The sequence below is a fragment of the Seriola lalandi genome, unplaced genomic scaffold (genome assembly GCF_002814215.2).
Source record: "Seriola lalandi dorsalis isolate HSWRI2012SDOR001 ecotype SW California unplaced genomic scaffold, Sedor1 jcf7180002053713, whole genome shotgun sequence".
Classification (NCBI taxonomy): domain Eukaryota; kingdom Metazoa; phylum Chordata; class Actinopteri; order Carangiformes; family Carangidae; genus Seriola; species Seriola lalandi.
The window spans coordinates 76,193-102,706 of NW_019524266.1; the positions used below are offsets into that span (position 1 = coordinate 76,193).

Sequence of the window (26,514 nt, forward strand, 5' to 3'; positions counted from 1 at the left end):
ATAATCATATTATCAGCTTCTAAAATGTGACTCTTAAATGAAAGTTATTTTAGTCTGGAATTGAGTCCTTAAATTTTTATTTTATCACAAAAACTGAGAAAAGTGTTTACTAGGATGAAAATGTTGATTAAAATAAAAATTGCAGTGTTATTTACTGCACAAAGGCTTTCAGGGCAGACATTTTATAAGCTTGAGGTTTTTGAAGATTGAGATAAGACATGTGTTTACAATGCTATAATGTATATAGCAATGGGAAAGTGTTATTTAGACGTTATGTACATTTTTTTATATGAAATGTCCATTGGCTACCATGAGGGCGCAATTTAATTTTTAGAGGATGTTGTTCATGAAAGGCTTGTGACACACACAAATCTGATTGGTTGAAGTGCTGTAGTCTGATTGGTCAGAGCTGCCAGCGTGGGTGTGGCCAGACGTCAATGTTTATGTAGACCACTGTCCGTGTATGTAACCGCACCAAGGACTCTGCAATGTGATTTCTTGACATTGATTTGTTTTCATTCCGTTTTACCCGCTGTCTTCACCGCATTATGCACCAGCTTTTAACATGGGGAATCATTAGCAGGTGAAACACGGAAGAAACGGAGGAAAAAGCCGGAATGGCAGGCGCCTTTGGGTTCAAAGGCTGCCAGAAGATTCGAGGTCCGCAGATTAGAAATCTGTTGGAGGCGAAGGACTTCTTTCTCTTCGACTGCGACGGGGTCATATGGAACGGAGAGAAGGCGATATCGGGCGCGGCGAAGGTGGTGAGTTCGCTGATCCGACAAGGCAAAAACGTAGTGTTCGTCACCAACAACTGCACCAGGCCCCGGGAGAATTATGTGAGTAAGTTCTACCGGCTGGGCTTCACCGACGTGATGCTGGAGCAGATCTTCAGCTCGTCGTACTGCTCGGCTCTCTACCTGAGAGACGTCGTCAAGGTCCGTGGCCAGGTGTTCGTGATCGGCTGCGACGGACTGTGCAGAGAGCTGCAGGAGGCGGGCATCCCCTGCGTGGAGGAGGCGGATGATCCGGACGCTACCATCTACAACTGCGCCTTGGCTCCGGACGTTAAGGCGGTGCTGGTGGGACATGATGATAAACTGACTTTTCTCAAACTGGCCAAAGCCTCGTGCTACCTGAAGGACCCGGAGTGTCTCTTCCTGGCCACCGACAACGACCCCTGGCACCCTCTGTCAGGTGGAAGGATACTGCCAGGTAGAGTGGTGTTGATGTTCAATGAATCTTTGCTCGTCTTAGTCCAGTACATTGATGTCTAGTTCTGCACAGTACTGCTCGTATCAGTAAAGTTCAGGACCATTCCAGTGTAACTGGACATATGTATTACTGCCAACACGGACAGATTAGTGAAAAGGCCTACTGGGCACGGGCCCTGGAGCCAAAAGGGTCAGGGGCCCCTTAACCAGAACCCCAGTTTGTTGTGTTAGTATTTCTCTTCTTAGTACAGCTGCACATTGCATCATTAAGTAATTATAAATTAGTAAAGCAATGTATTTAAGTGTGTGACATCAGCCCTCCATCTGCATCACAGGTTCCTTTAATGGTGTCCTGTAATATTTAGATGCTACATATGATATTTTGTACAATATTTGTGGAGAAGATTGTTGGAGTGAATCTGCTGTGACAGGAAGGTTTGGGGTTAAGAGGATTTAGACAGCCACTCTTTACGTCCAGCATGAACAAAATAGCTTCAACAAACGACAGAACTTTAAAGGTCAACCTGCAAATTCTAGCTGCAATTCCTGCTTTTCAGCTGCATTAAACACTTCCTTTGTCAAAAATACAGACATGGTGTTTGCTGGGGTGGGGTTGGGGGGTGGGGGCAGTGACTGCCATTCTTCTCACTATGTGTGCATTGTTGATGTACCCCATCATCTGTAAGGGGCCCATCATGTACAGTACACACAACAGATAACAGGCTTCATTACAGTATACTGTATATAGCCTAGAGTCCAAGGTACAAAGCAGCACTCGTGTGCTGAAATAGCACCTGGCCACAGGTTTGTGTCAGTTTGTGTTAACGCATATTTATTTAGGAATGGATGAGCATCATGAAAGTGTATTCCAAACAGATATGTTACAGGTATTGAGACTATAATGCAGGGTCTCAAGATCAGGTGATAATAGAGTGTCCTGGTGGCCTGAATGTTTTAAGATGCTCACCCTTTAATCCCAACAAAGTTCAGCCTGGGGTCTTTGCTGCATGTCAAACCTCCTATCTTCCTCCTCATTTCCTGTCACTTCCCTACTGTAACAACAAAGACAAAATATTGAAAAGATTAGTTGATAATGCAGGACCTGAACCTCTGAATGGCTATAGTTTTAGCAATGTTTCATGGGCAACAAGTTACCAAAATTCAACTGATACAGTGTCAGGGTCCAAGGAAGTGTGAGGCACCAGGGCAATTGCCAGTTTTATCCGTCCAGTAATCCATCTTGGGTTAGCCTCCAAACTTAACTAAAGAGGCGTTAGTGGGTGGTTGAGAGAGGTTGTCTCTTTTCAGATACACTTTAATCTGACCTTTCTTTTAACTTAACCCCCTGGCAGGTTCTGGGTCCCTCACTGCAGCCCTGGAGGTGGCCTCAGGCCGCAAAGCCACTGTGATCGGCAAGCCCAGTCGCTTCATGTTCGAGTGCATCTCCAGCCAGTTTAGGGGGGTGGACCCCGCCCAGTGCCTGATGGTCGGGGACCGCTTGGAGACAGACATGCTGTTTGGGTCCAACTGCGGCCTTGACACCATGCTCACCCTCACTGGCGTGTCTCAGATCGAGGAGGCACAGGAGTACAGGAATAGTGAGCTGACCACCAACCACAGCTTGGTGCCCGACTACGTGGTGGACACCATCGCTGATTTCTTACCTGCTTTTGAGGAACTGGACGAACAGAGCAATTGATGAGTCCTTTTGCCTCTACTATGGAGCACAGATTGCTTCTACTACATTTCAAGTGCAATGTTTAGTCTGGCGTTTGCAAAAAAAAGAAAAAACCGTTCCAATCCACACTTATCAAAAACCATAAATGTTCCTCAGTACCAAGGCGCTGTTTGTTGTGACCAAGACATGCTTAGGCCAGAATATTCTCCTCAAAATAGTCACAGTAATCCAGTGCATACCTCAGTGTTTCTTATTGTGTTGTGCCCATTTGTGACTTGACAGTTCTTGTTGCTGTAAGTGTTGATATATGAATATACTGCACTTTCTTGTTCATAAAGGTTATAGGTCGTGTTTGATATTGGGGTTTTCAGCATCCAGAGGTATTTTTGTAAAGCCATGAATTGTTCTGTAACGGCATTCATGTGTTTAGGAGCTGGTTATTTCATTTTCTGCCAAAGAGGCAGACGTGTACTTACTAACACAGAATTGTTTCCTCATACATATTTGCCTCGGTGTGACTTCTCTTTGACTTAATTCATGCCAAGAGGAGAAAATAAAAACTAGGTGAGCTTTTCTCAGCTCTGGTAGAAAGTGAGACGACAATCTGCCAGTCAGACAAGTGAAGTGTATTTTCACTTTTGGCCTTTCTGTCATGTCTGAACCACTTGTGCCAATATCCATCTGAGAAATAGACAGCTTACAGAATCTCATAGTTAGTAAAGGAGTAGCACATTAATGGTGGCCCATCATACTGCGCTGTTGTGAAATTTCAATGTTGTCAGTGTTTACCATATAGAGCATGCCAGCAACGGTAACAACAATAAATAGTTAAAATTCATTCTGAATGATGTTGTTCATCTGTTGAAGACAATGATGTCCTGTTATTACAAATGTCCTTATCGTCTGCTTGTTTAGGGTCTACATATCTACATCAAGCATGATAAGAACACCACAATCATAATACAATAATCTTTTTAATCATTTAAATCCAGCAGTTCACATGAACTTGACACCATTTCACTCAGTACTATTCCAATGTGACATCCAGCATCTCGTCAGCCTTGTTTAGTTCCAAAACATAGATCAGTCAGTTTTATTAGAGTGGAAAGCAAAGGAACCTGGTGTTTTTCTATGCACCAGAGCTTCATCGTTGGATTTGGGTATGGTGGTATTGCAAGTGAAGCTCAGAGAAATTATATGACAAAATTAAAAATCAGAAAAATCTGAGCTAGTACATTGTTAAAACCAAGGTTTAACAAAAAACAAGTCTGTAAAGTATAGTTGTTGTGCAAGTAAAGTAAATAATTAAAACTTAGAAGCTATTGTTATGGATTTACTGTGTGAAACACAATGAAGATGTCCCTTCGTATGAACTTACTAGTGAAATACAATCAAGATTTAATATCTAAAAAATAAACATATGTACATTTTAACAGGATTTATGAAATACTTTATTCTAGATCATGTCTCGTGGCATTAGGTTCTCTTGTGCTGAGGAACAGAATTAAAGACACATACTGATCTCCAACAGATAAGGACTTTGGTTGCAGTGCTTGAGTTGCTTCATGTCACTCTGGTCCACCGCGCTGTGGCAAAGAAAGAAAATGTATTACAAATCTGTAAAAAAGAAATAAATTGATTTACCAATAGGCAACATGACATGAAAGCTCCTCATACATGAACACTACACATGCAAAAAGGATAAAGATTATGTTCAAACTGATGAAATGCTCAAGTGAACATTTTAGACATTTTTTCCCTACTTTTCGCTACCTCGACCCACCCTACTTGGTTTTTAAGGGCCAAATTATTTGGTGTAAATGCTACAGGCACAGTCTAGTATGTAGGTGGTCAGTTCTACCCCTCACCTGGATGAAGTCCATTTCATCCGCTGTCAACGGTCTCCTGCGGTACCTTGCAGGGAGTAGCTGAATAGAGGCCAGTGTGTCTGGCATGCCAGAGATTGGGGCAGAAGGTCTCGATAACGGAGGCGGTGCTGCAGCTGAAGGTTGTGCGTTGTGTTGTGGAAAGTTAACTGCTAATGTTTTTAATGCCTCTTGGGCTTGAAAAGGAAGGGAAAAAAAGAATTGAAGTTTTAATAAAGACACTAGATACATCACAAACAACGTATAGGGCAGATTCACACTATCTGACTTCACTTTAATTACAGACTTACCATTGGGCTTTGGGACGCCTTGTCTGTTGGGGAACTTGATCAGAGGAGCATGAGGCCGTACAGCCTGAGAAAAACACACAAAAATCAGACAGCTGTTATTTAACACTTATGGGTAAGTTAACAGGCCAGTCCATCTGTATTTTCCCACCTCCCACATGTTGTATCGTACCTATGCAGACAGTCTTAGTTTTAGACACTGAGATTTGATAGATTTTTGTAGAATCTGCCACCAGTGTTTCAGTAGCAGATATGTCAAAACAAGTGTGGTGGCCAGGGAAATAAGTGGATAGCACGAGGGGCATTTGGGAAGAATTTCTTTGTGGTTTTGATTATGATCTGTTAATGATGAAGCTTCAGATTGTGACACCTAAGGCACAAAATGTACGTAAAAATACAGGGATTTTCACCCACCCTTCTGCTGAAATTTTAGACCAATTACTTGGTTAATTGATCAACAGAAAACAATTACCAGATGATAATTTGGCTAATTGGTTGACAGTGTAAATAATTAATCAAACAAAAATGTCAAAAAAGTAGCTAGTTCCATCTTCTCTGATGCAATTACTTGCTACATTTCATTCATTTATTGTAACTGAATATATTTTGGACTGTTGTTTGGACAATGCAAAGGAAATCAGAAGACAGCATCAGACACTAATAAACAAGCCACCAACTAATGGAAATAAAAGATCAATCAATAATGAATATAGTCATTAGTGGCAGTCCCAATTCATACAGACAGTGTTTACAGGTTTACTCAGCCATTGGGATACACAGCTTTGACCGAGAGGATACGACAAAATGACTAAATACATACTGACTGAATAACTGTCGACAATGTGTTTCTGTCCTGCAGCTATTTTTAGGTACATTTAGTTAGCTAGCTCCTCAACAGATGTGACTGCTGTAATGAGCCACGACAGACTGGTCTAATGCCGCAGCTCAAACAGTGGACACTTAACTTCTAATATCGATTAAGTCAGTAAAAGGCATTTGTCTCAACGTGATTCAAGACATGACAGGACTGAGTGTTTGCGGTTAAACAAGGACATCAACAAGGGTACGACGATTTGTCACCCAAGGCCTCAACGACGTCAGTTTTCAACTGGGCAGAACAACAACAAACAAAAGCGACATTTTACTTTGTACTGTTCATCTGAGCACAACACATACATGTCTAGAGTGGTTAAAATTTCAGGAGAAACCTTACCTGAATAACTCGGGCGGCTGGAGCTGCCATTTTGGAGCTGACTTTGCTCCCCATGACGACCTCACAGTTTTACTTCCGGTATGAAATGCTCCTTGTAGTCGTCCAAACACACCACAAGATGGCGCTGTTAGTACGCTAAACAGTGAAGTCTATATCATAACACACACCGTAGTGCGGAGGATGCAGTTTATGGTAATAGTACTGGGGAGACGTGCCTGCCTGCTACAACCTAAAGATGAGGTAACAATAAAGGCGAAGGTTATTCATATTAGTAACGCTTATATTTTAGACTAGAATGTGTAAATTAAGAATTTAACCTTTAAATTTTGAGTCTATTATCAGCTGCACCTTACCTATAGCTGTGTCTGTACCTCTCTTGGTGATTATGGCCAGCAGCCGATGAATGTGTGGTACCAGGGATTGTCCCGCTAGGTCAAATCTCAGGCCATAGCCTACTACAGCCTAAATCCGTCCGGGTTGTAAGTTAGCCTCCTGTAAAAAACAAGGACACACAGAAATAGATAAATAAAAGACCTTAATCTGCTATTGAGCAAAACCAGTCGAGGTTCAGCGAGGCTCCAGAGTTTTATTCCCCACAAAGCAAATAAATGGCAAGAATAATATCTGCGTTATATCTGAAAATGTCAATGCAGGACAACTGTGTCAAGCAAAGACGAAATATCATACCCTATCTTTAATTTCACTCCGCCTTCAAAAAAAAAAAAAAAAGGATCACTTGGTCATGTGGTCGAAGCTCGTCCAATCAAAGACGAGAAAAGCAGCAGAGATATTTTATTTGAGAAGATGTGTCACTATCAGTAAACTCACAGAGCGCCTTAAACACATTTAGTTGTCTAGGTTTAAGAGGAGTTGATTCAACTGTATATGAATATTTGCTACTTTCCCAGTTTTCTACTTGTGCTTCAGGGACTAATGATGGCAATATTTATTTGTTTATTTATATACTCTGCCCAATCAATCGATTTTTAAAGAAAATAACTATGATATGTATTGATAATGAAAATAACAGTCGCCTTACAGTTCTTATGTTAACGACTGGCACCGCCTTTAGGTTTTCTGAGTGTTACTCATTTGAGTTTAGCTTTAAAAAAAAAAATAAATAAATAAATGAAGACATTGTTGCGAATACTGGTAGCTATTGGAGCATCTTTCCTACGAGGCTCTTTGTAAATGCGGTCAACTATATGGGCCATGTTACCATAACACCGCCATCTACTGGAGTCCTAATTCATTGCATGATGATTCTCTAAAGCCTCATAATGTTTAGTGTCCATCTTCATTTATGTAATTCTGCATTCATAAATAATCAAGCTCCTCTCCAACTCTTGAACCACAGAGTGGGACTATAGGGAATTTCAAACCTTTATGGCATGTTTTGAAATTACATTGTGAGGTGCAGAGAACCACTTTATTATGTGTATGCTGTTAAATGTTTCATGTACTTGAGTTAATAGATCTATGATTAGTCTCTTTTTCTTTTTCCATGGTAAGTAATGAAAATCATGATGAGGTCTGCTACGAAGCACACTAATGTAGGCCTAATCCTTTAATTGTAATTATCATTGTCTTTGCACACACACACACACACACACACACACACACACACACACACACACACACACACACACCCACAGCAAGAAACTACATCTCAACAGTCAAGTAACCAATTCACATTTTATTAGATCTTTTTTCATTAAACAAACTGGTCCAGAGTCATGGAAAACAAAAAGGTCCCGATCTCCTGACTTGAGATACCACTGTGGCTTCACATAAACTACAGTTTTACAATCAACAGATACGCACAACAGTGCCAGTCTCAAGTGAGGACTCTGCCCCTGACATTGTGTTTGCTAGGTGGAGCACTGTTTACAGATGCAGTCCAAACCACTGTGCAGCATCAGCAGCTCCACAGCACAGCTGTTTGACTCAGCTCTGCTGTCAGGTCTGAAGTAGACAGACTGACTCAGTGGGTCTTTGACCTGTCGAACAGCTGTTTGAGTTGGTCCTGAGAGGTGGCTTCTCTCTGCTGCATGAGATCAGCATGGCCCTTAGTAACACCCCAGCCATCGGGGACAGCCATGGAGGGACACTGGGGCCGACCGGAAGCTGGCTTCAGGTTCTCCCAGTAGTCACGGCGGGCTCTAAATGAGACAAGAAGACAAGACATACTCAAACCTGTTGTCACTCACTGATGCTGAAGAGTCAGTATTTCATATTTGAGTTTCTGTTCACATTTATGTTGGGAGAGTGACTGACCTGGCTCTGACCCAGGGCTTGGTGTGCATCTCCAGACCAGCACCCCAGTTGCCGTGTTTCTCTGATGCAGCTGGGAGGAAGCCTCTCTCAGGGGCCAGCTCCTCTGCCACAGCCCTGATGTGATAAGGCTCAAATCCACAGCAGCCACCAATGAAGTGAATGCCAGCATTGTAGGCCTCCCTGGCGTACTTGTGCATGTCCCAGCGGCTCAGAATCCTGGGCTCCAGACCTGACAGAAGAGTCAGTGTTATATACATACAATTGCAGGTTGGTTGCTTTTGATGATACTGTGAATTTCTGCGTTGAATGGTTGACTTTGATGATTACATGAACTGAATGTTAAAATTTCACTGAAAACACAGTGTATTATTACCGAAGGGGAACTCTGGCAGATCGATGAATCCCTGACAGTTGCAGTCGGGGGTGTGGAATGCCAGGGGCTGCACCATGTAGTGAGCCTTGAGCCCAGCCTTCTCCACTCCCTCCTTCATCATCTTGACAGCCTTCACACAGGTCATGGGGTCAAAGTGGCAGTTGATTCCAACAATCTGGGCACCTACAGAAGAACATGCATTGGTGTGAGCTGACTGTTGCAGATAAGAACACAAGTACGAGAGACAACACTAACTGTGGTTGGCAGCTGTGGTTGCAAGGTTTGGGCTGAATCTATAAGACATTTAGAATTTGGTTCATTGCTTTTAACGGTCAACGTTTTTGGCGTCTGTGACTCAACATAACAACTACTGGAAACAGGTCTGGCACTTAGTCTGATCCCAGGTATTAATTCATTATGCCAGTAAACTAAGAACGTATATCATATCTCATGTCTGCTTGTTAGAAATCTAGCCCTTGCCATCATAATAAACACTGCTTAGATACACCAGAGAGAGGCCATGCGAGGACAAGAGTTCAAGTTTAAAGTTAAATCTCAAATACCATGTTTCTCTCTTTTTTACATTTACTTCCAGTAATCAAAAACTAGAATTCCAATCACTATTTAGATCATCTATTAAGAAAAATGTGTGCCATTCCTTTACAGTTGAGATACAACAACAAGTTATGTTCAGGGGTATATTCAAGAGCACTGTACCCACCAGCTTTGACCAGCCTGACAGCGCACTCTGCAGGAGAGATACCGTGCATGTCTCCGTCTGGTCCGATACACAGAGAAGCAGCCACGGGCTTCCCTGTCTCCTTCAGCACCTCCACAGCCCACACGGCCTCTTCAACATGCTCAAAGTACTGCAGGACAGAGATACCGGTCAAATCATGTTTCTCTTAACGTAATATATGAAGATGAACTGATGTTTTTATTTATTTATTTTTACCTCAGCAATCAGGAAGTCCACGTCTTTCTTGATGAACACATCCAACTGTTTCTTGAAGATGGCCTTCACGTCTGTCTCACTCTTGCAGCTCAGGTAGGATGGAGTCTGAGACACTCCTCCGGCAACCAGAGCGTCGCCCTCATTGGCAACCTCACGGGCCAGATCGCAGGCGGCCTCATTGATCTGAGCACCCTGCAGAAAGATGGTGAAACAAAGGTCAGAATCAAATTGAGGACCCTGATACATGTAGTATAATGTCACTGGTATTTCTATAGAGTTGAGATTCTGCTAATGAGTATTGATTCTACATCGTTCACAAGCTGTTTTCCATGTACAGATGATATTTTTATTTTATATTTGATCTGCTTATTCCTATGAATGTGGTGTGATGTCCCATTTAACCTACAGTGAAGGTGAGCTTGTTGCCCCTGTTCTCCAGTTTGTCATCACTGGCATAGAAGGTGAAGGTCTGCATAACGTTGGCCCCGGCCCTCAGGAACTCCCTGTGCAGCTGTCGCACTGAGGATCATCAATCAAACAGATTGCATACACATTAGCAAATCTAAAGTATGTCACACAATGCATAAAGAGGAGTAATTTGCAGAAGCCATTTTCCGGTTGAAATTGAGTGTTAAAGTTAACTTGTTCTCACCTGCTTCAGGGTACTCTGCAGCGGCCTCGGGGGTCCAGGGACCAGCCTTCACGTAGCCTCTCTTCTCCAGGGCGAACACGAAGCCTCCATCGCCAATCACGACCTCACCAGCGTTAAGACGCTCCAAGATTCCCTGCGTTGATGGATCAATGTACGGTAAGATTAGAATGATGTGGACTGATGTGACTAGTTGGGGTTGGACGTGAGCCAATGAGGCCAAAGGGTTTGCAGGTTTTCATTTCAAAAACACTCAGCAACACCTGATATGAGTTTATATCTATGCATTTTGCCTCTTGCAAAGTAGATTCCCAAGTTGCCGGCACCACCCCCCACCCCACCATGACCCTGAGTCATCAAGAAACCAGCATATGTCTGAGAGCAGCTGCACTGGTCTTACTGGCTGATAGACCTGCACCTTTTCATTCCAATATTCTCTGCTGTTAAAATAAACATTTAGACTTTGTGTAACCATTTAGACCGCATCACTCTGAAAAGTTTCTTATTTATTCCACTTTAGACTCTGTGTGCGTAGGATGCTTTTGCAATCAAATTCAGTCATCAAGTGTAAACTGTTGAGAGTAAAAATGGCAATCGCTGTAATGAGTTTGAATTCTCTGCAGTGGAACGGATATTTTAATTATTTATTCATTAATATATGTTTTTGAATCTTAGAAAAGCTCCGACTGGTGTGCACGCATGGCATGAACCCTCACCAGATTCTCCTAGGTCACACCACATTGAGAGTCAGATTTGAAAGTTCCCACAGTTTATGAAAAGCCCCTCAACAAATCTTGGAAAACCTACAATAATAAAACAGTGGCAGTAATTAAAATAATTTGTCTGTTATTTATTATTAAGGGAGGGAAAGTGTAACCTTGTTTCTTATTAAAGCAAATCGTTAGGTAAAAGGTTGAAAACAAGGTTATTGAAGCTCATTTTTTTTCAAACTATTTTAGAATATAATGGATGAAAATGACATATATGCTGAAATCTAACTAATTTTAAGAATATATACTTCAAAGTCATTGTTAATGAGACAATATAATATTCATCATCTACATCATTCTGAGTTTTTAAAGGCAACACTGGTCAGTTTTGCTCCTTCCAAAGTCTTTTCCAAAGTTTTCATCGGGACATTTTTAAAGTCACTTTTATGTAACTGCATAGTGGAGTTACTGGTTTTATGTCTCTGGGAGCCACTGGGAGCCTCAGTGGGCAGAGAAATGTGACCTGACATCCCAGTAGGAAGACTGTAGCCTTCTGCCCAGAATACACACCACGCAAAAACATAACCATAAATATGCAGTGTGTTCCCCAGTGGGCCCCCAGTTTGGAGCTCAAGAGTTCACAGGTAGACATCACACATATTATTACTAGTGGCATTCCACAAAACAAGCAGTTGTGTATGGATATTCTGCAGGACGGTCCTGATAGAGTACTTTAGACAAAACTCCACACATACCTTCTTTGCTGGTGCCATAATCCTACAGCTGTGTGGACCCCTGACTGCTCAGACTTTGAGAAGTTGAAGTGACATTAGGGTGGTGCAGAGGGCCTCTATAAATCTATCTGAAGTAGGGGAGGGGTCTAAGTAAGAGCTGCTCTGATTGGCAAGGGGCAAGTTACACAACAGCAATGTTTACTCCTTCTCCTCCCCGCTTTAGCTGAATGAGGGTATTGTGAATGTATGTTTGCTACTAGTTTGGTCCGGATTAATTATGGCTGTTGGTGTGTTTGTCTGTCTTCCTGTTGGTTTGTGGGGTTTTCTGTTTTTTTGGCCCTGAATAGACACTTTGATAGTAGGCAGCTACTTCTAACAAACCACTGGGGATTGAATCACTTCTAAATCAGTGCATACGAAACATGTGTGACATAGAGACACTGTTCCATAATTTTCTTTGCATAGTTTATGACAACACGTAGCCGTAAAATTAAGTAATAAAGTCAGGTTTATTGTTTTGGGGGTTACAAAGTAATACTCCACAACTGGAGCATCGCTGTTACAAGTGCTTTTTCTCTCCAAACTGAACTGGGAAAGACTTCACTCCTTCCTCTTTGTCCCGCTGTTGTTGACAACGGTTTTCTCGCTCATGCTGATGTCTTGACCTTCTTCTGCATCTCCAGCACATGCTTCATCTCCTGGGTGCTGGTGGCCTCTTTGTGCTGCAGCAGGTCAGCGTGGCCCTTGGTCACACCCCAGCCTTCTGGTGTGGAAAAGGATGGGCACTTGGGACGACCAGATGCAGGCATGAGTTGCTCCCAGTAGTCACGACGGGCCCTAGAGGAAATAAAGACACAAGTTACACACAGAAGAAAAAATGGACCCAATAATAATATTCATAGAATTGTGTGCTTTTCAGTGTGCTGATTGTTTTTCGGATGTTTTACCTGGCTCTAACCCAGGGTTTGGTGTGCATCTCCAGACCAGAACCCCACATTCCATGTTTCTCTGAGCCAGGAGGGATTATCCCTCTCTCAGAGGCCAGCTCCTCTGCCACAGCCCTGATGTGGTAAGGCTCAAACCCACAGCAGCCGCCAATGAATCTGATGCCAGCCTTGTAGGCCTCTCTGGCGTACTTGTGCATGTCCCAGCGGGTCAGGATCCTGGGCTCCAGGCCTGAGAGCAAGAGGGACATGGAAACAAATGTGAAACCACTATCACCTGTTAGATTGTTTTTTTAATGTTCAAATAAATTAAATTATTACCGAAGGGGAACTCTGGCAGGTCGATGAATCCCTGACAGTTGCAGTCAGGGGTGTGGTATGCCAGGGGCTGCACCATGTAGTGAGCCTTGAGCCCAGCCTTCTCCACTCCCTCCTTCATCATCTTAACAGCCTTCACACAGGTCATGGGGTCAAAGTGGCAGTTGACTCCAACAATCTGGGCACCTGGAGAACAGGGGGAAATGGTTATTGTCATACCAGATGAAACAGCTGACTTTCAAGTTTGTGATCATGCAGGGCGGATTAAAAACATACCAGCCTTCACCAGCCTGACAGCACACTCTCCGGGTGAGATGCCATGCATGTCTCCCTCTGGTCCGATGCACAGAGAAGCAGCTACAGGTTTCCCGCTGGTCTTCAGCACTTGCACGGCCCACTCGGCCTCCTCAACGTGCTCAAAGTACTGCAATGACAGAAACAACACAGTCACCACCGAGCTAATCACAGTTCAGATTGGAGTCGTTTTGATACGACTTTTTATTAATTAACAAATTGAATCCACCTCAGCGATGAGGAAATCCACATTCTTCTTCATGAACACTTCCAGCTGCTTCTTGAAGATGGCCTTCACCTCTGTCTCACTCTTGCAGCTCAGGTAGGATGGAGTCTGAGACACTCCACCAGCTACCAGAGCATCGCCCTCACTGGCGACTTCCCTTGCCAGGTCACAGGCTGCCTCGTTGACTTGTGCTCCCTGAAACAATGAGGCCGGTGATGATTTTGTGGATGATCGTGCTAGGTAGAGTATGTGTCGTGTTCATTGATAAATCCACAATCAGCGAGGGGTCATTTGGAATTTGCAAGATCTCTACAAGCTCATGTTGGCTGTGAAGTGCTATAGTTGGATACTCACAGTGATTCTCAGTGTCTGACCCCTGTTCTCCAGTTTGTCATCACTGGCGTAGAATGTGAATGCCTGCATGACATTAGATCCTGCCCTCAGGAACTCCCTGTGCAGCTGCCGCACTAATGGAAAAATACAGATTTGTAAAACCTTGTTATTGTAAATTTGTGCATCTTCCCTCTGGACTTCATGGGGGTTTGGATACAATATGTGTGTGTGCTGGCTGTCTGTCTTACCAGCCTCAGGATGGGTGACAGTCGCCTCAGGAGTCCATGGCCCAGCCTTTACGTACCCCCTCTTCTCTAGAGCAAACACAAAACCTCCATCGCCAATCACCACCTCTCCAGCGCTCAGCCGTTCAAGGATACCCTGTAGGAGCAGAGAGATCCATGGACACGTTTCACCTGTGCTCTACACTGAATGGATGATAAAATTATTGCTATTTTGTTGCTATATCATTGAAAATAACAAGACGCCAGACAAAATTTACGAGAGATAAAGACAATATGAGAGTCTAGATCAGTGATGTCATACATACGCCCATATACACACACACACACACACACACACACACACACACACACACACACACACACACACACACACACACACACACACAGAAACAGACAAATGACAATGTGTGCAATTAATATTTTTATGATTCTATCGTTGTTTATGTGAGAGAAGCTGCAGCTCAGGTACAAAGGTGAAAAGATAAAAGCAGTTTTAGCCCGAGAGTCTCCAGCAGCGACCGCTCTAGTCTGGCTATTTCACAAATCACATGCACGCACACACAAACACATGCACACTCATATAACCTTCACTGACAATATTTTCCTTACAACACTGCAGTCCATCGACCAGTAAGACAACCATGACCTACAATATGAAATTATGTTGCATGCTGTTGAAGCCTTGCATGCTGCATCAAATAAATCTCTGTTCTCTGCAAATGAACATAAAAGTATTATGCATGCAGTGTTGTCTGCAGAAAGGTTCTTTTACCTTCTTGACAGGTGCCATCTCTTTTTCCCAGTTTCAGCTGCAGCACTAAGCACTTGGTAACAGTGACCCCCTTCAATTCCTGAAGAGTGCAGAGAGTTGCTCCTCGCCAGTTTTATACTGCTTCATCAATATGGGAGGATTTCATGCCGGTGCCAAATCCATGTCTAATTTCCACATGTCTGTTTGTACATTGTGCAACATTGTCTGGCTCACAGATCAATGAAGATGGCATGGGTTATAACAGTCGGTTTAGGAATGACAGGGACGTGTGTTTTGTTACAGAAAGAGAGATCTGGCTGTTTAATGATTATATTACCAATCCGGCCAATAATATCTCTAGTTTAACAATAACTTCCTGCTTTGTTGTAAATTACTGTTTGGAAAACTGGGCCACAGTGGAGTGTAAAACATAAAAGAAGGCCCCAGGCTTAGTTCAACAGACCAGAGCATCTTTATTACGTAACCAGTGTGGTTCTGAGTTTGACGTGATTCTGCACATAGTTTACTTTAAGAAGCTTCCTGCAGTTTAGCTTCAGTGTTAGAAAAAGTTCATACCTGTTCATACATACGTCAAAGGAAATCCTTCAGGTGTTTCTTCTTCTTCATGTGATACTGATGCAATAAGGGACCGAGTCTTCACAGTTGGAACTTTCTGCAAAGGCCTGAGGAGATAAGCTTGTATTATTCACCTCTGTCCAACTGCTAACATTCCTGTTAGTCTTGAGACGCAAGACTGATAAGACGGGTAATTCTCCCAACTCAAGGTCTGTGACACAAGAACAGAAAGATTTTTGGGTTTGTGTTTTGTAAAATTATTGAAATTTTAAGTTGTGTAAGGAGGCTATGGTATATATATATATATATATATATATATGTATATATATATTTATATATAACACACTAGTGCAGATATAGAGCTGCATGAATGATTCAATTAAAAGATTAGTTGATTGACATGGAATTAATCAGCACCTATTTTGATAATTGATAAAAAAACAATAATTTTTGAAGTAATTTCTTAAAATGCACAAAGTTAGGTGGTTTCAGCTTCTCCATTGTGGGAACCCGCTGTTTTAACTTCCCCTACACTCTGGTAAATATGTATTGTTAGTAAAACATTTGATGACATCATTTTAGGCCCTAGGACACTGTGATGAACAGTTTAAACATTATTTCTGATGTGTTTTGTTTTTTTTTAGAATAGATGATTCAACGATTAGTTAAGAAAGTAATCAGCAGATCTATCAATAATGTAAATAATTGTTGCAGTTGTGTTTTGAAAATTTCAGTTAAGCCTTCCTTCAACCAGAGTCCTGCTGGACGATTTTACAATATGTGACAGAAACCAGTATTACTCTGGACTGGAAAACCACTGCTGCATGTAGGTCATTACATTTATCAAGGTTAACCAGTAACACCTCCTTTCCTGCACACGGTCTTCATAGCTGTCCTTGTTTTATCCATGCACTGCACACACACACACACACAAACACACACACACATACACACACACACACACACACACACAAACGCACACACACACACACAAACACAAACACACACACACAGACACACACACACACACACACAAACGCACACACACACACACACACACAAACACACACACGGACACACACACACACACACACACAAACGCACACACACACACACAAACGCACACACACAAACACAAACACACACACACAGACACACAGACACACACACACACAAACACACACACACACACACAAACACACACAAACACACACAAGGGGATATTGACCTGGTGCTGTGTAGTTCTGTCAGCTCTGGGTTTATCCAGTTTTAAGGGGAATGTTGCACATACGCCTCCCTAAGGTGTTTATCAACAGAGTCAAAGTTCAGAAAAAACGCCTCCAATCTATAGTTCACTATAGGATTTCATAAGCTTGTATTAGGGAGCCCCTCGTTGCTCAGAAGAGCAAAGTGTTTACTGTATTGCATAAAAATGTCACATGTCCCAAAAAAGGATTCTGGCACTGGTTTGCAAATATAGAGCCCATTTTAACCTCTTCTCACTGGTAGGTGAGTCGTTATAAACTCATGCTGTGCAGCAAGCATTGTTCAAACCTTTATCTGAAATCCTATTGGAGATACAAAAGTTTCCAAAGACTTCAACTACGTCGGGCTGAATGTTGGAGAAATGTGCACAAGACTTTTGGACTATTTGCATTTGATGAACGGTGAAGCCATAATATGCCATCTTTGGTCTGGATATGTCAATCAGTGTAAACATCACTTTGCTTCAATGAAAAGCTGGAATACAGTGATTTCCCCAACCTTTAATATATCTGTTAAATATGAAGCTAGAGGCAGGAGACAGTTATCTTAGCACAACACAAAGGATTGAAACAGGGGAGAAAAAGGTAGCCAGGTTGTGTTCAAAGACAACAAATTGTGCTTACCAGCAACTAAACAGCGCTGTTGGTTCAATCCATGCATAAAAAAGTACTATACAAACAAGTGACTTCTTTTTGGTGGGGCACAGTGACTTCCTGGAGTTAACCTCATGATGACTAAGTCACTGCACACAGAGAAAAAAACTCCCTGATAAAACCAAAAAACTGTTGTTTTTAATCTTTGTACAGATTTTAAGAAATGAGCTAGAAAAGCAGTTTCTTCTTTTTCTAGGCTTTGTGCTAAGCTAAGCTAAGCTAACCATCCCCTGGCTTTAGCTTTGAAAATGAGAGGTATGAGGGTGGTAATGATCTTCTCTCTAAGCCTATTTCCCAAAATGTACAAATATGTCTTTCAGCCAGTTTAAATGTTTTGTTCCACCTCTGGATAAAAACAGGCCCGGAGATGTTCAGAAGACATATGAAGGGGAACAAAGACTGGTGATCTTTACCCTTTAGCATCAAAATGGTTACTAAAAAGAGAAGTCAAAAAATTTGCTAAAAGTGTTGTACTGCAAACTGATGGGAAACTTAAATGTATGTTCTTTTGCACTGGTTGTATTTAGAGAGAAGTGGCATGTTTACTATAAAGTGGAGTAGTTTAACTGTTGCAAAGGCAGCGCCGGCAGCTCCTGGAGTGTTTAAAACGTACACACACCGTGGTGCACACGGGTTTTTTCGGGTGAACGTTTGTCCACACGTTTTGTGAGTGTGTGCATGTGCATTCATGTGTGTGTAAGAGCAGAAATAGCTCTAATGTGTCAAGTGTCACTGAAGTGCTGAGTCAGGCGGCAGATCTCCGCGATAGAGACCCCGAATTCCAAGTGCACACCCTGAACCACAACCCTGTTCTGAAAAGAGCTCCAAATGCTCACTGTGCCCACTGTCCACTTGACCCCAGGTGGACTGGCCTGACGCCTTATGTAACACACAATGAAGGGACCAAAGAAGGATGGAAAGGATAAATAGTTTTCATGAAGGGCTGTTTTTCTTCCACTGCTCAAGATATTCTTTTGGATTTCTTTCCACCTCTTCATTTTGTGGCTTCTCCTGTCTTTTCTTTCTCCTTCTCTTGTCCTGTCTCAGTGGACACTTCCAGAGTTATTACAAGTGGGGCCTTGTGAGGTTACACCATGGATTCAGTTCTATGAAATCTATTTACACGGTGTATATCTACCATATCCCATTTCTTCAGAGTTATTCCAGCTATTCCAGTTGGAGTATCGGGCGTTGACCAGCAGCTGTACTGAGTGACATTTTCTCTTTGCAGCCACAACTAGTTCTCGCAGGCTGAGGCTGGAACTGAGGCCGTCCGTGCAGTTGCAACAAGAGCAAAGGAGGAGGTGAAGGAGAGGGTGCTGATGGGTGTTTGGGTGATGGTGGTGGTGGTGGTGGTGGTGGTGGTGGTGGCGGCGGGGCACTTCACAGTGTGTTGGAGCTGGAATTGTTGAAGCGGTGAGGACAGGGAGTGATTCTGGCTGGGAAAAAGGCCAGATTTGAGGCATGAGAGAAGAAGAAGAAGGAGCCCGGTTCTTGCTGTGCGAAAACATGTTTGTAGCTAATGTGAATAACCTGGGTTGACACTGATAAAGTTGTGGTTAACTATTGACTCCTAACAAACTGATAAAGTGTTGGACTTGTCACATGTTCTTCAGGCCAGGTGGCAACAGAAACAGATCCTTCACATGAGATCATGTTTTTGCATTGCAAACATGCACTGCAAGTTATGGTAATGCTGTTGTTATATGATGATTATTGACGATCTTTCCCATGTCCCTCAGTCTGCAGCTATATCTCATTTGCCATTCATGTTTCCGGCCTGAGCTTGTGAAAGTTTCCCATGTGCCGAACGCAGTGACCACTAAGCCAGAAAATGAAAATTATGTGTGTCAGAGCCAGCAGAGCCGACACTGCCCCACCTCTTGATGTCTTTTCACACGTGTTCTGCTTTCTGTGTTGCTTCACTCACTCCTCTCACTGTTTTAGAGGGACCCCTGTTTACCTCCACCCCTTCCTCTGGTCCAATCACAGCTCAAGCTGAAGAAGACTTTCTGCTGAAACCGTCCATTCTTTGTGGATTTGTAGGCCACAGAAAGATAGATAGGGAGAGTGACATTGAGTGAGTGAGTGAGTGAGTGAGTGAATGAGTGAGTGAGTGAGTGAGTGAGTGAGAGAGAGAAAGAGAGGGAGAGCACTCAGTGACCTAATAAACGTGCCAGAGTCATTGTAGGCTTGGTTCTTATCTCTGGCATGTTACATATAAAAGCACTGTTTGTAAGAAATAGTATCTGGCTGCAACACACTCATCACGATCCACTTCTTTGGTTTTTAAACTTTTTATTATTAATTTACTAAACAAAAAGAAGGTGGCAAAAATGTGAAAACAAAAACAGTGTAAAACTTGTTTGAAACACAAGAGGGCAGAAGAGTACATTTTCTCTCCTGTATGGACAAGGAAACTGATTCTTGAATAAACGAGTGGAGAAACATTACACATGCTTCCACACACAAAAGGTCACTGAATTGTTTGATCAGTATGACAAAGATGTGAATCTCAATCCAGTTGAAATCTTGAAATCTTTAAAAGACACTTAGTGACTAAGTGACTTAGTAATCCACACTGAAAAATGATCCTGGGAAAAATCGGCTTCCCAAATGTGTCAGCAATAGCGGGAGGCGTTCAATGCACAGCAGTGAAAGAATGTTTAAATGCTTAGATTGTGCACACATGCTGGCAGTAAAAGGCGAAAGGAACAAGCAACTACTCAGAAATATATGTTTCAAGCGGGGTGCTCTACTCAGGAGCCAATCTGGAAGACCTGATGTCTGTCTTTTGCGTCTGCATATATGTATAGTAAATTAAAAGTAAATTTAAAAAGTATATCAAATAATGCGCATTCACTTTCGCGTTTGTATTTCTCTGTCTTTGTAGTATAGTAACAATCAGAAGTGACATGTTTTCAAATTAACTTGGTGTCTAAAGCTGCTTCTCAACAAGTCAACGTGAAGTTTGAGACACTTAAAGTGAAGAGAGAGACGGTGTGAACCGACTGTAATAAAGCAGCTGCTCAACTTCTCATTACATTCCTCTTGTCATTACCTCTCGGCACTGTAAGTATTTACTGTATAGAAGGTTTACTGTCACTTATCTTCTAACTGCACCTTGTAATCTCACCATAAAGTCTCACAGAATGACGCTGCAGAAAACCAAACAGCGGCAGCCTGCCTTTACTTCAATGTACATTAGAAATCATCAGTAGAGGAATATATATCATTGAATACTGGCCAGATGAGTCCAGTAAAAACCAGGACTTGTGTGTCTTATAAAGATTAACAGCAGGGATCCTGTATCACATAACAATGTTCTCTTTAAATCCTTATGTACATTTTCAGCATTTAAAATCACATAAAATAAACACTTGTAGGATCATGAACAGCATTCCTGAGGAATGACCCTCTTTACATATCAGACTGAATTAACTGGTGTGTGTTGTTCCCCCTTTTGTTTGCTAGCAACCACAGATGTGTTGTCCAAAAACAGTCAAGCAGACACCTGTATCCAAGACTTATGCTTATTTTGGCAAAACAAACAGCAGGGTAACACTGTTGATGTTAGTTAGGGTTGATGGTTAATGTGATTTTACGGGAATGACTCAGGAGATGCTGCCGTGTTTCAGTTCATTCCTCATGTCAGCAGGTAGAGTCAAATATTGAGATTAGTCGAAGAGAGTTTGCCAGATAAATAGAAATTGCATACACAAAGAGTCAAAATATTTGTAAAGCTAATGTCGAGCCAAAGCACTCATCAAGTTCACCATATAAGATCATCTGTAGTTTATGTACACTTATGAGTCATGAAGAGAGAGAGAGATGGAATGGCCCTAATGTTTTTGTTTTTTAGATGAAATGCAATACAGCTTCATTATCCATCATGGTGAAAATGTGTGTTTGGCTACAGAAGAGACACTGGAGCATTTTCTGTCATGACTTCATTCAGGGTCTGTTTGCTCTGTTTGGCTGACCTAACTCATCTGTTATGTTCTCCTTCACTATGTTTTTGTGGTCCAAAGTCTTGTGTTATGACTTTGTCATACCTTATTTCTGTCTCATGTGTGTCCTGGTGTGACGTAATTTCCAACATCAAACTGTGTCTTTGTGGGAAATCCCCCAAAACAAAAATGGAAATGATGGATTCTCCTTTTTTCCATAACTGCCAGGTTTCTGACCACACTGCTGCCTACCGTATGTTTATGTTTACCTCACTGGACCGAGGCAGTTTAAGCCCTAAATAACTGGATTCTTTCTTAAAGGGCTGGCAGTGTGTGTGTGATCGAGAGAGAGCTCAAGGTGTTTTAAAAGAAAAATAAAGTTTAAACTGAATGAAAATGATTCTGTTTAGTCGTTATGATTATTTAGTGTTTTAAGGTCAAGTGTCACCTGGTGTAAAGGCCTTGAAAGTCATGAGGGAACCAGTTCTCAGCCACTTCTCACAAAGCAGCCAAAGAAGAAGAAATGGGCTCACAAATATCTATAAGAAATATCAGAAATATTGCAGCAGTTAGTTTAATACATCCATCATCAGTATGCATCCACCATCTGCTACTTTAGATAAGATTACTTCATTGGCTTCTTATGTTTTTCTGCACTTTTGCAGAAAAACATCTGCCTGGAAACAAAGTGGATGAGAGCAGTGAGAATGAACCACAACAATCAAGTTGTGGGCCGTAAAACCAAAACAATGAGCTGAAATGTGGTGAATCCAAGCATCACGATGAAGCTGAGGGGAGCTGCAGTGTCATGTGACATTCCTGTGTGGGTTCAATGAGTGACCCCTTCCGCGTGCACACATTTACTCATTTAATTCACTGTTGGTACAAAAAAATCATTACAGCAGCTTTAAAATGCAGAAGTGATCAGGGCACCCTCACAGGTCTTAAAACCAAGGTTGGGGGCTTTTTGAGCAGAGGTTTTTGGCACCCTCTCTAATGATCAGTATACGACAAAATTATTGTTTTTAACTTTGTAAAAGCCATATTTAGTGCAGGACTTCACAGTTCACACAGCTGAGGCTCTGGCCTGTTCTACATTGTTTGTTTGGTGACTGTTTCTCCTCAGATGGAGAATGACTTCACCATGATCTCATCAACCTTAATTAGAGGAGGGAATGGGACATCTGTGACTAAAACAACTCACACACACCGCTAAAGGCTCAACTGGAAAACTTTTGTAATAAATGCCACTTATAGTTTCAAAATTGGATGAATCTCTATTAGTGTTTTCAGATATATTTTTTTAAAGGTGTCATTTGAATCACTGGTCCAAGTTCAAAAGATTAAAAGATAAAACCACTGAACAATATTTCAGACATATGAAAATATCTCAGATTAGGAGAAAGACCGAACAAATTTTTTTCCTGTCCCCCCTCAAATCTACCTTGTGACCCACTGGAGCGGAGCCTCTGCTTTATTTTAGGATCTCTGCAATAGTTCAAATGTCTGCAGATGAGAATGGTTGTTATTAACGTACATTCTTTATGTTTTTATATTTATATGAATGCATATCATGACATTACCTAATAACTTCCATATACACCCACAATTATTGTGTTCCAAAAATAAAATATTACGACTTTTAGCAACTTTGTTAATCCAAACAATCAAAATACAAAGTCCTTGTTCACACACAGGCTGCTTCATTTTTGGAAACTTAAATACCAGTTTTCACATCTTTGTTTCAAAATTCTAATTTGTCTATTGGTAGTTTTAGAGCCAGTGCAGCTATATATTTAAGGCTCTACTGCAATTAACACAATTATACCAGCCCTTACTTTCACACACACATTCATATCTGTACACACGTACACCAGGGAAGGCCTCATGGCAGAATTTCTGCACAGAGCGTAACTTCCTCACCACAGCCACCAACCATCAAACCCAGTCATCTCTCCCTGTGTCTCTTAAATCCTGTCTCTATTTCCCATGGAGTTGCCCTGCAGCCAAGAACATCTCCCTTCCTATGAGACCAAAGTGCCATTGAGACCACACTCATCTATTTACAGACTTTTCTGCCTCCCACAGTGTTCTCACCAGGATTACACACACGGACAGATCTGGTGTGGAAAGAGGAAGTCCTACAGGCAGGGCCGACCAAATGCCACAGTGCCTTGGCCACAGTGAGAAGTTAGGTGCTGTGTGAGCGTGGAGACAAACTGTAGAGCATGAAGTTTGAGGCTGTGAAGAATGCCATGAGGACAGCGTGAAGGGCTGCACTTATCAAGCTAAAGAGTTGGTGTTAACAGACTGGGAAGAGGAGTTATTGGGTTTTTCTTTTTTAGGTTTTCTAAAACAGCATGCAGCGGGAATATAATAAATACCAATGTGGTGAAGCTTTTTGTGTAGCATCTTCACAAACACAGAAAAATGTGGGCAGGGAGACCGAAAAAAAAAAAAAGTTCACAATGACGTATGTCAAACGCATAAAAAGTGAAGTGGACACTTTATGGGATCTCTTATGGTCTCAACAAAAACTGTGCAGGATTAACTTTACCAAACTGTTATTTACTGCAGGGATATTGGAGAGTACGGTTATGTCCTTCCACAGACCATGTGTGTAATAAAAGAAAGTGTGAGAAAAAAACTGATGAAAAGGAGAAAGATGTCCAAATAACCGTAAAACAAGCTGCAGGAACTGATGATGTTTTAACCATTTTTGCTGGAAAAGACTGAAAAAATGTATCAAGGAGAGTATATATTCAAACAGTGAGGAAATATGTGTGTCCAGCACTGGGTAGCACACACACTGCCTTTACTGCCTTCACAATGTAGCATGATTTATTAACATCCCAGCCTCTCCAATGGCTGTATCAGGATTATTACATTTGGATGCATTTTCACTGTCAACCTATCTAAACAAAGAGACTGAAGACATGAAGCTGAACATGTGCAAAGCCTCATAAGGGCAAGACTCAGGGATCCCTCCCATCAGATGACTTTCTCTTCTTGTAGAAATTAGGAAAAGAGGCATCCCATAGACACTGAACATATGTTACTGTACAAGCCGAGTAAAATGGTGATCAGACTTCGCAGATCTTTTTGTAACATTTAGGGTGTCACTGGTATATCTGTAGCCATGCTACAGATATAATGCAAGGCTAAATATAAAACATTTCATACACAAAGGAAATTCACAATGCTTTCATAAGGCATATAAGATAATACATGAGAAATACAGCATAGGGAGTTTAAAACATAAAGTAAAAAAGATGAAAATGCAGAGAAATAAATAGAAGACAGTGCAGAGTGAAGAAGGAAGTTCATTTAAACAAGATTTATTTAAATGCAATGGAGAAAGTGAAGGTTTTTAAGCTAGTTTCAAAGTCAGATTTCTTTCAAGTCCTATATCCTCAGCTACTCTAGCCCATGTTCGTGTTTAGTTTGGTCTTTGAACTGTTAGCCTCCTCCTATGATCTCATGCTGATGTCAAGAGATAATCGGGACAATCAGATGTATTTCAAAGCAGATTTATAGACAAGCAGGATTTTTTTAAACATTATTCTAAGCCAGTGTCGAGACCTGAGAAAAGACTATTAGTTCGGCCCTGCCCATAAAATTAAGCATGAACATGTTTTTCCAAACCTGTTTGTAAATGATACCATACTTGACTCAAGTGACTCTAAACAGAATTGTGCAAGGCCAACAGTGATCCATGTGGACTTCCTCCAGCAATTCATCACCGTCACCATCTAACATTGCTTACAAGCCACACAATCCTTCAAAACATGGAGTTGGGGCCCAGTGTCATTCCCTGCTCCCTGCTGCAGTGTGTTTACCCTCCCTAAAAATTTCATATGGTCCCAGTGTGACAGTCTTCCTTGAGTTGTCACTGTTCCACAGGCCACAATGTAATAAGTGTGGTTTATGTCTCTCAGCTTGAGAAAGAGAGGAGAGAACACATTTTCTTTTCCATAGGAGGAGACATCATACTGTGGGAGGTTTACGATCTGAAAACTTTTCTGGAGCCTTCAAGAAGAAAACAAGGGAGGTTGTTCTCTAATTACTTACATAGCTGGAGACACTGTTGTGTATATGATTCCACAGCCAATCATCAGAGCTGTCAGGTTCAAAGTTAAGTCTCAGGCATTCCTAAAACTTTCTCACATTCAGTGAAATGATTAATACCACTCTCATGTCTGTATGGTGAAGCTACAGCCATTAGTCAGTTAGCTTAGCCTCTTAGAGCCCACCTGTTTTAAACCTCATTTACAGCAATTTGCATATGTAAATGTAATATGCTTCTAACAGAGTAACTGTAAAGCCAAAATGTGCTTGTTTTAAATGTGACTACAATCCACCCTAAACTACATCAGCTCAGACATGGTATTTTCTAGTATTTTTCAGTCCTTGTCTGTAAAAAGAAAAGTCATATCAAATAACAACCAACAGAATATACTTTATACAAGAACAATTAAAAGCTCCACAATACTTCCATATTTTGTCATATTTTTTCTAAGAGTTTAGTTTAGCAGGCCTTTATAGTTCATTTTCACTGGTATCCCCTCCATTATTAAATCATATCTATGTGCTTATGGTTTGCGAAAAACGAGCTACATCTAAATTGAGAAACGTTTAAGCGTTTACTCAGTCAGAAGACATTCAGAACCTTCCAATGGGCCCATGGACGGGCCGGCGGGCCGTTTTTAATTTAGTACAAAGACTGGAAAGGGGGAAACAGCTAAATCGGTCCAACAGTTACAAAATCCACCATACACCAGCACCTCTAAAGCTCACTAACCAACATTTTTTATCTGGTTTGTTTAATCTGTACAAAAGCCAAAATAAAAGAGACATGTCCTGACTTTACAGGGTGTTATGCCAAACTATTTCATAGCTTTGGCTGTTAACCCGTTTCCAGTCTTTCTGCTAAGCTAAGCTAATTGCTTGAGGGCTTTAGCTTCATATTTAGCATACACACG

The 26,514-nt window shown here is 41.7% G+C and overlaps 4 protein-coding genes across 4 annotated transcripts; 1 reads left to right on the forward strand and 3 right to left on the reverse strand.

Moving 5' to 3' along the window:
* The first annotated feature begins 425 nt into the window (after positions 1 to 425).
* Positions 426 to 3,730, forward strand: pdxp (pyridoxal (pyridoxine, vitamin B6) phosphatase). The gene is made up of 2 exons (XM_023401705.2): positions 426 to 1,215; positions 2,567 to 3,730. Exons 1-2 carry the CDS (start codon positions 618 to 620, stop codon positions 2,911 to 2,913), a joined length of 945 nt encoding a protein of 314 aa, XP_023257473.1. The 5' UTR covers positions 426 to 617; the 3' UTR covers positions 2,914 to 3,730.
* Positions 3,731 to 3,847: 117 nt separating this feature from the next.
* kgd4 (alpha-ketoglutarate dehydrogenase subunit 4) lies at positions 3,848 to 6,993 on the reverse strand. Its single transcript, XM_023401706.2, has 6 exons — positions 6,966 to 6,993; positions 6,632 to 6,770; positions 6,279 to 6,507; positions 5,069 to 5,132; positions 4,761 to 4,954; positions 3,848 to 4,478 (listed from the first exon to the last, which is right to left on the reverse strand). The coding sequence occupies exons 3-6, from the start codon at positions 6,330 to 6,332 to the stop codon at positions 4,461 to 4,463; spliced, it is 330 nt and encodes a 109-aa protein (XP_023257474.1). The 5' UTR covers positions 6,333 to 6,507; positions 6,632 to 6,770; positions 6,966 to 6,993; the 3' UTR covers positions 3,848 to 4,460.
* Positions 6,994 to 7,959: 966 nt separating this feature from the next.
* Positions 7,960 to 12,138, reverse strand: LOC111651689 (betaine--homocysteine S-methyltransferase 1-like). Its single transcript, XM_023401709.2, has 8 exons — positions 11,998 to 12,138; positions 10,536 to 10,668; positions 10,290 to 10,402; positions 9,884 to 10,075; positions 9,650 to 9,797; positions 8,929 to 9,111; positions 8,556 to 8,784; positions 7,960 to 8,440 (listed from the first exon to the last, which is right to left on the reverse strand). The coding sequence occupies exons 1-8, from the start codon at positions 12,013 to 12,015 to the stop codon at positions 8,263 to 8,265; spliced, it is 1,194 nt and encodes a 397-aa protein (XP_023257477.1). The 5' UTR covers positions 12,016 to 12,138; the 3' UTR covers positions 7,960 to 8,262.
* Positions 12,139 to 12,466: 328 nt separating this feature from the next.
* LOC111651687 (betaine--homocysteine S-methyltransferase 1-like) lies at positions 12,467 to 15,265 on the reverse strand. The gene is made up of 8 exons (XM_023401708.2): positions 15,109 to 15,265; positions 14,340 to 14,472; positions 14,113 to 14,225; positions 13,762 to 13,953; positions 13,515 to 13,662; positions 13,242 to 13,424; positions 12,924 to 13,152; positions 12,467 to 12,813 (listed from the first exon to the last, which is right to left on the reverse strand). Exons 1-8 carry the CDS (start codon positions 15,124 to 15,126, stop codon positions 12,624 to 12,626), a joined length of 1,206 nt encoding a protein of 401 aa, XP_023257476.1. The 5' UTR covers positions 15,127 to 15,265; the 3' UTR covers positions 12,467 to 12,623.
* Between the last annotated feature and the right edge of the window lie 11,249 nt (positions 15,266 to 26,514).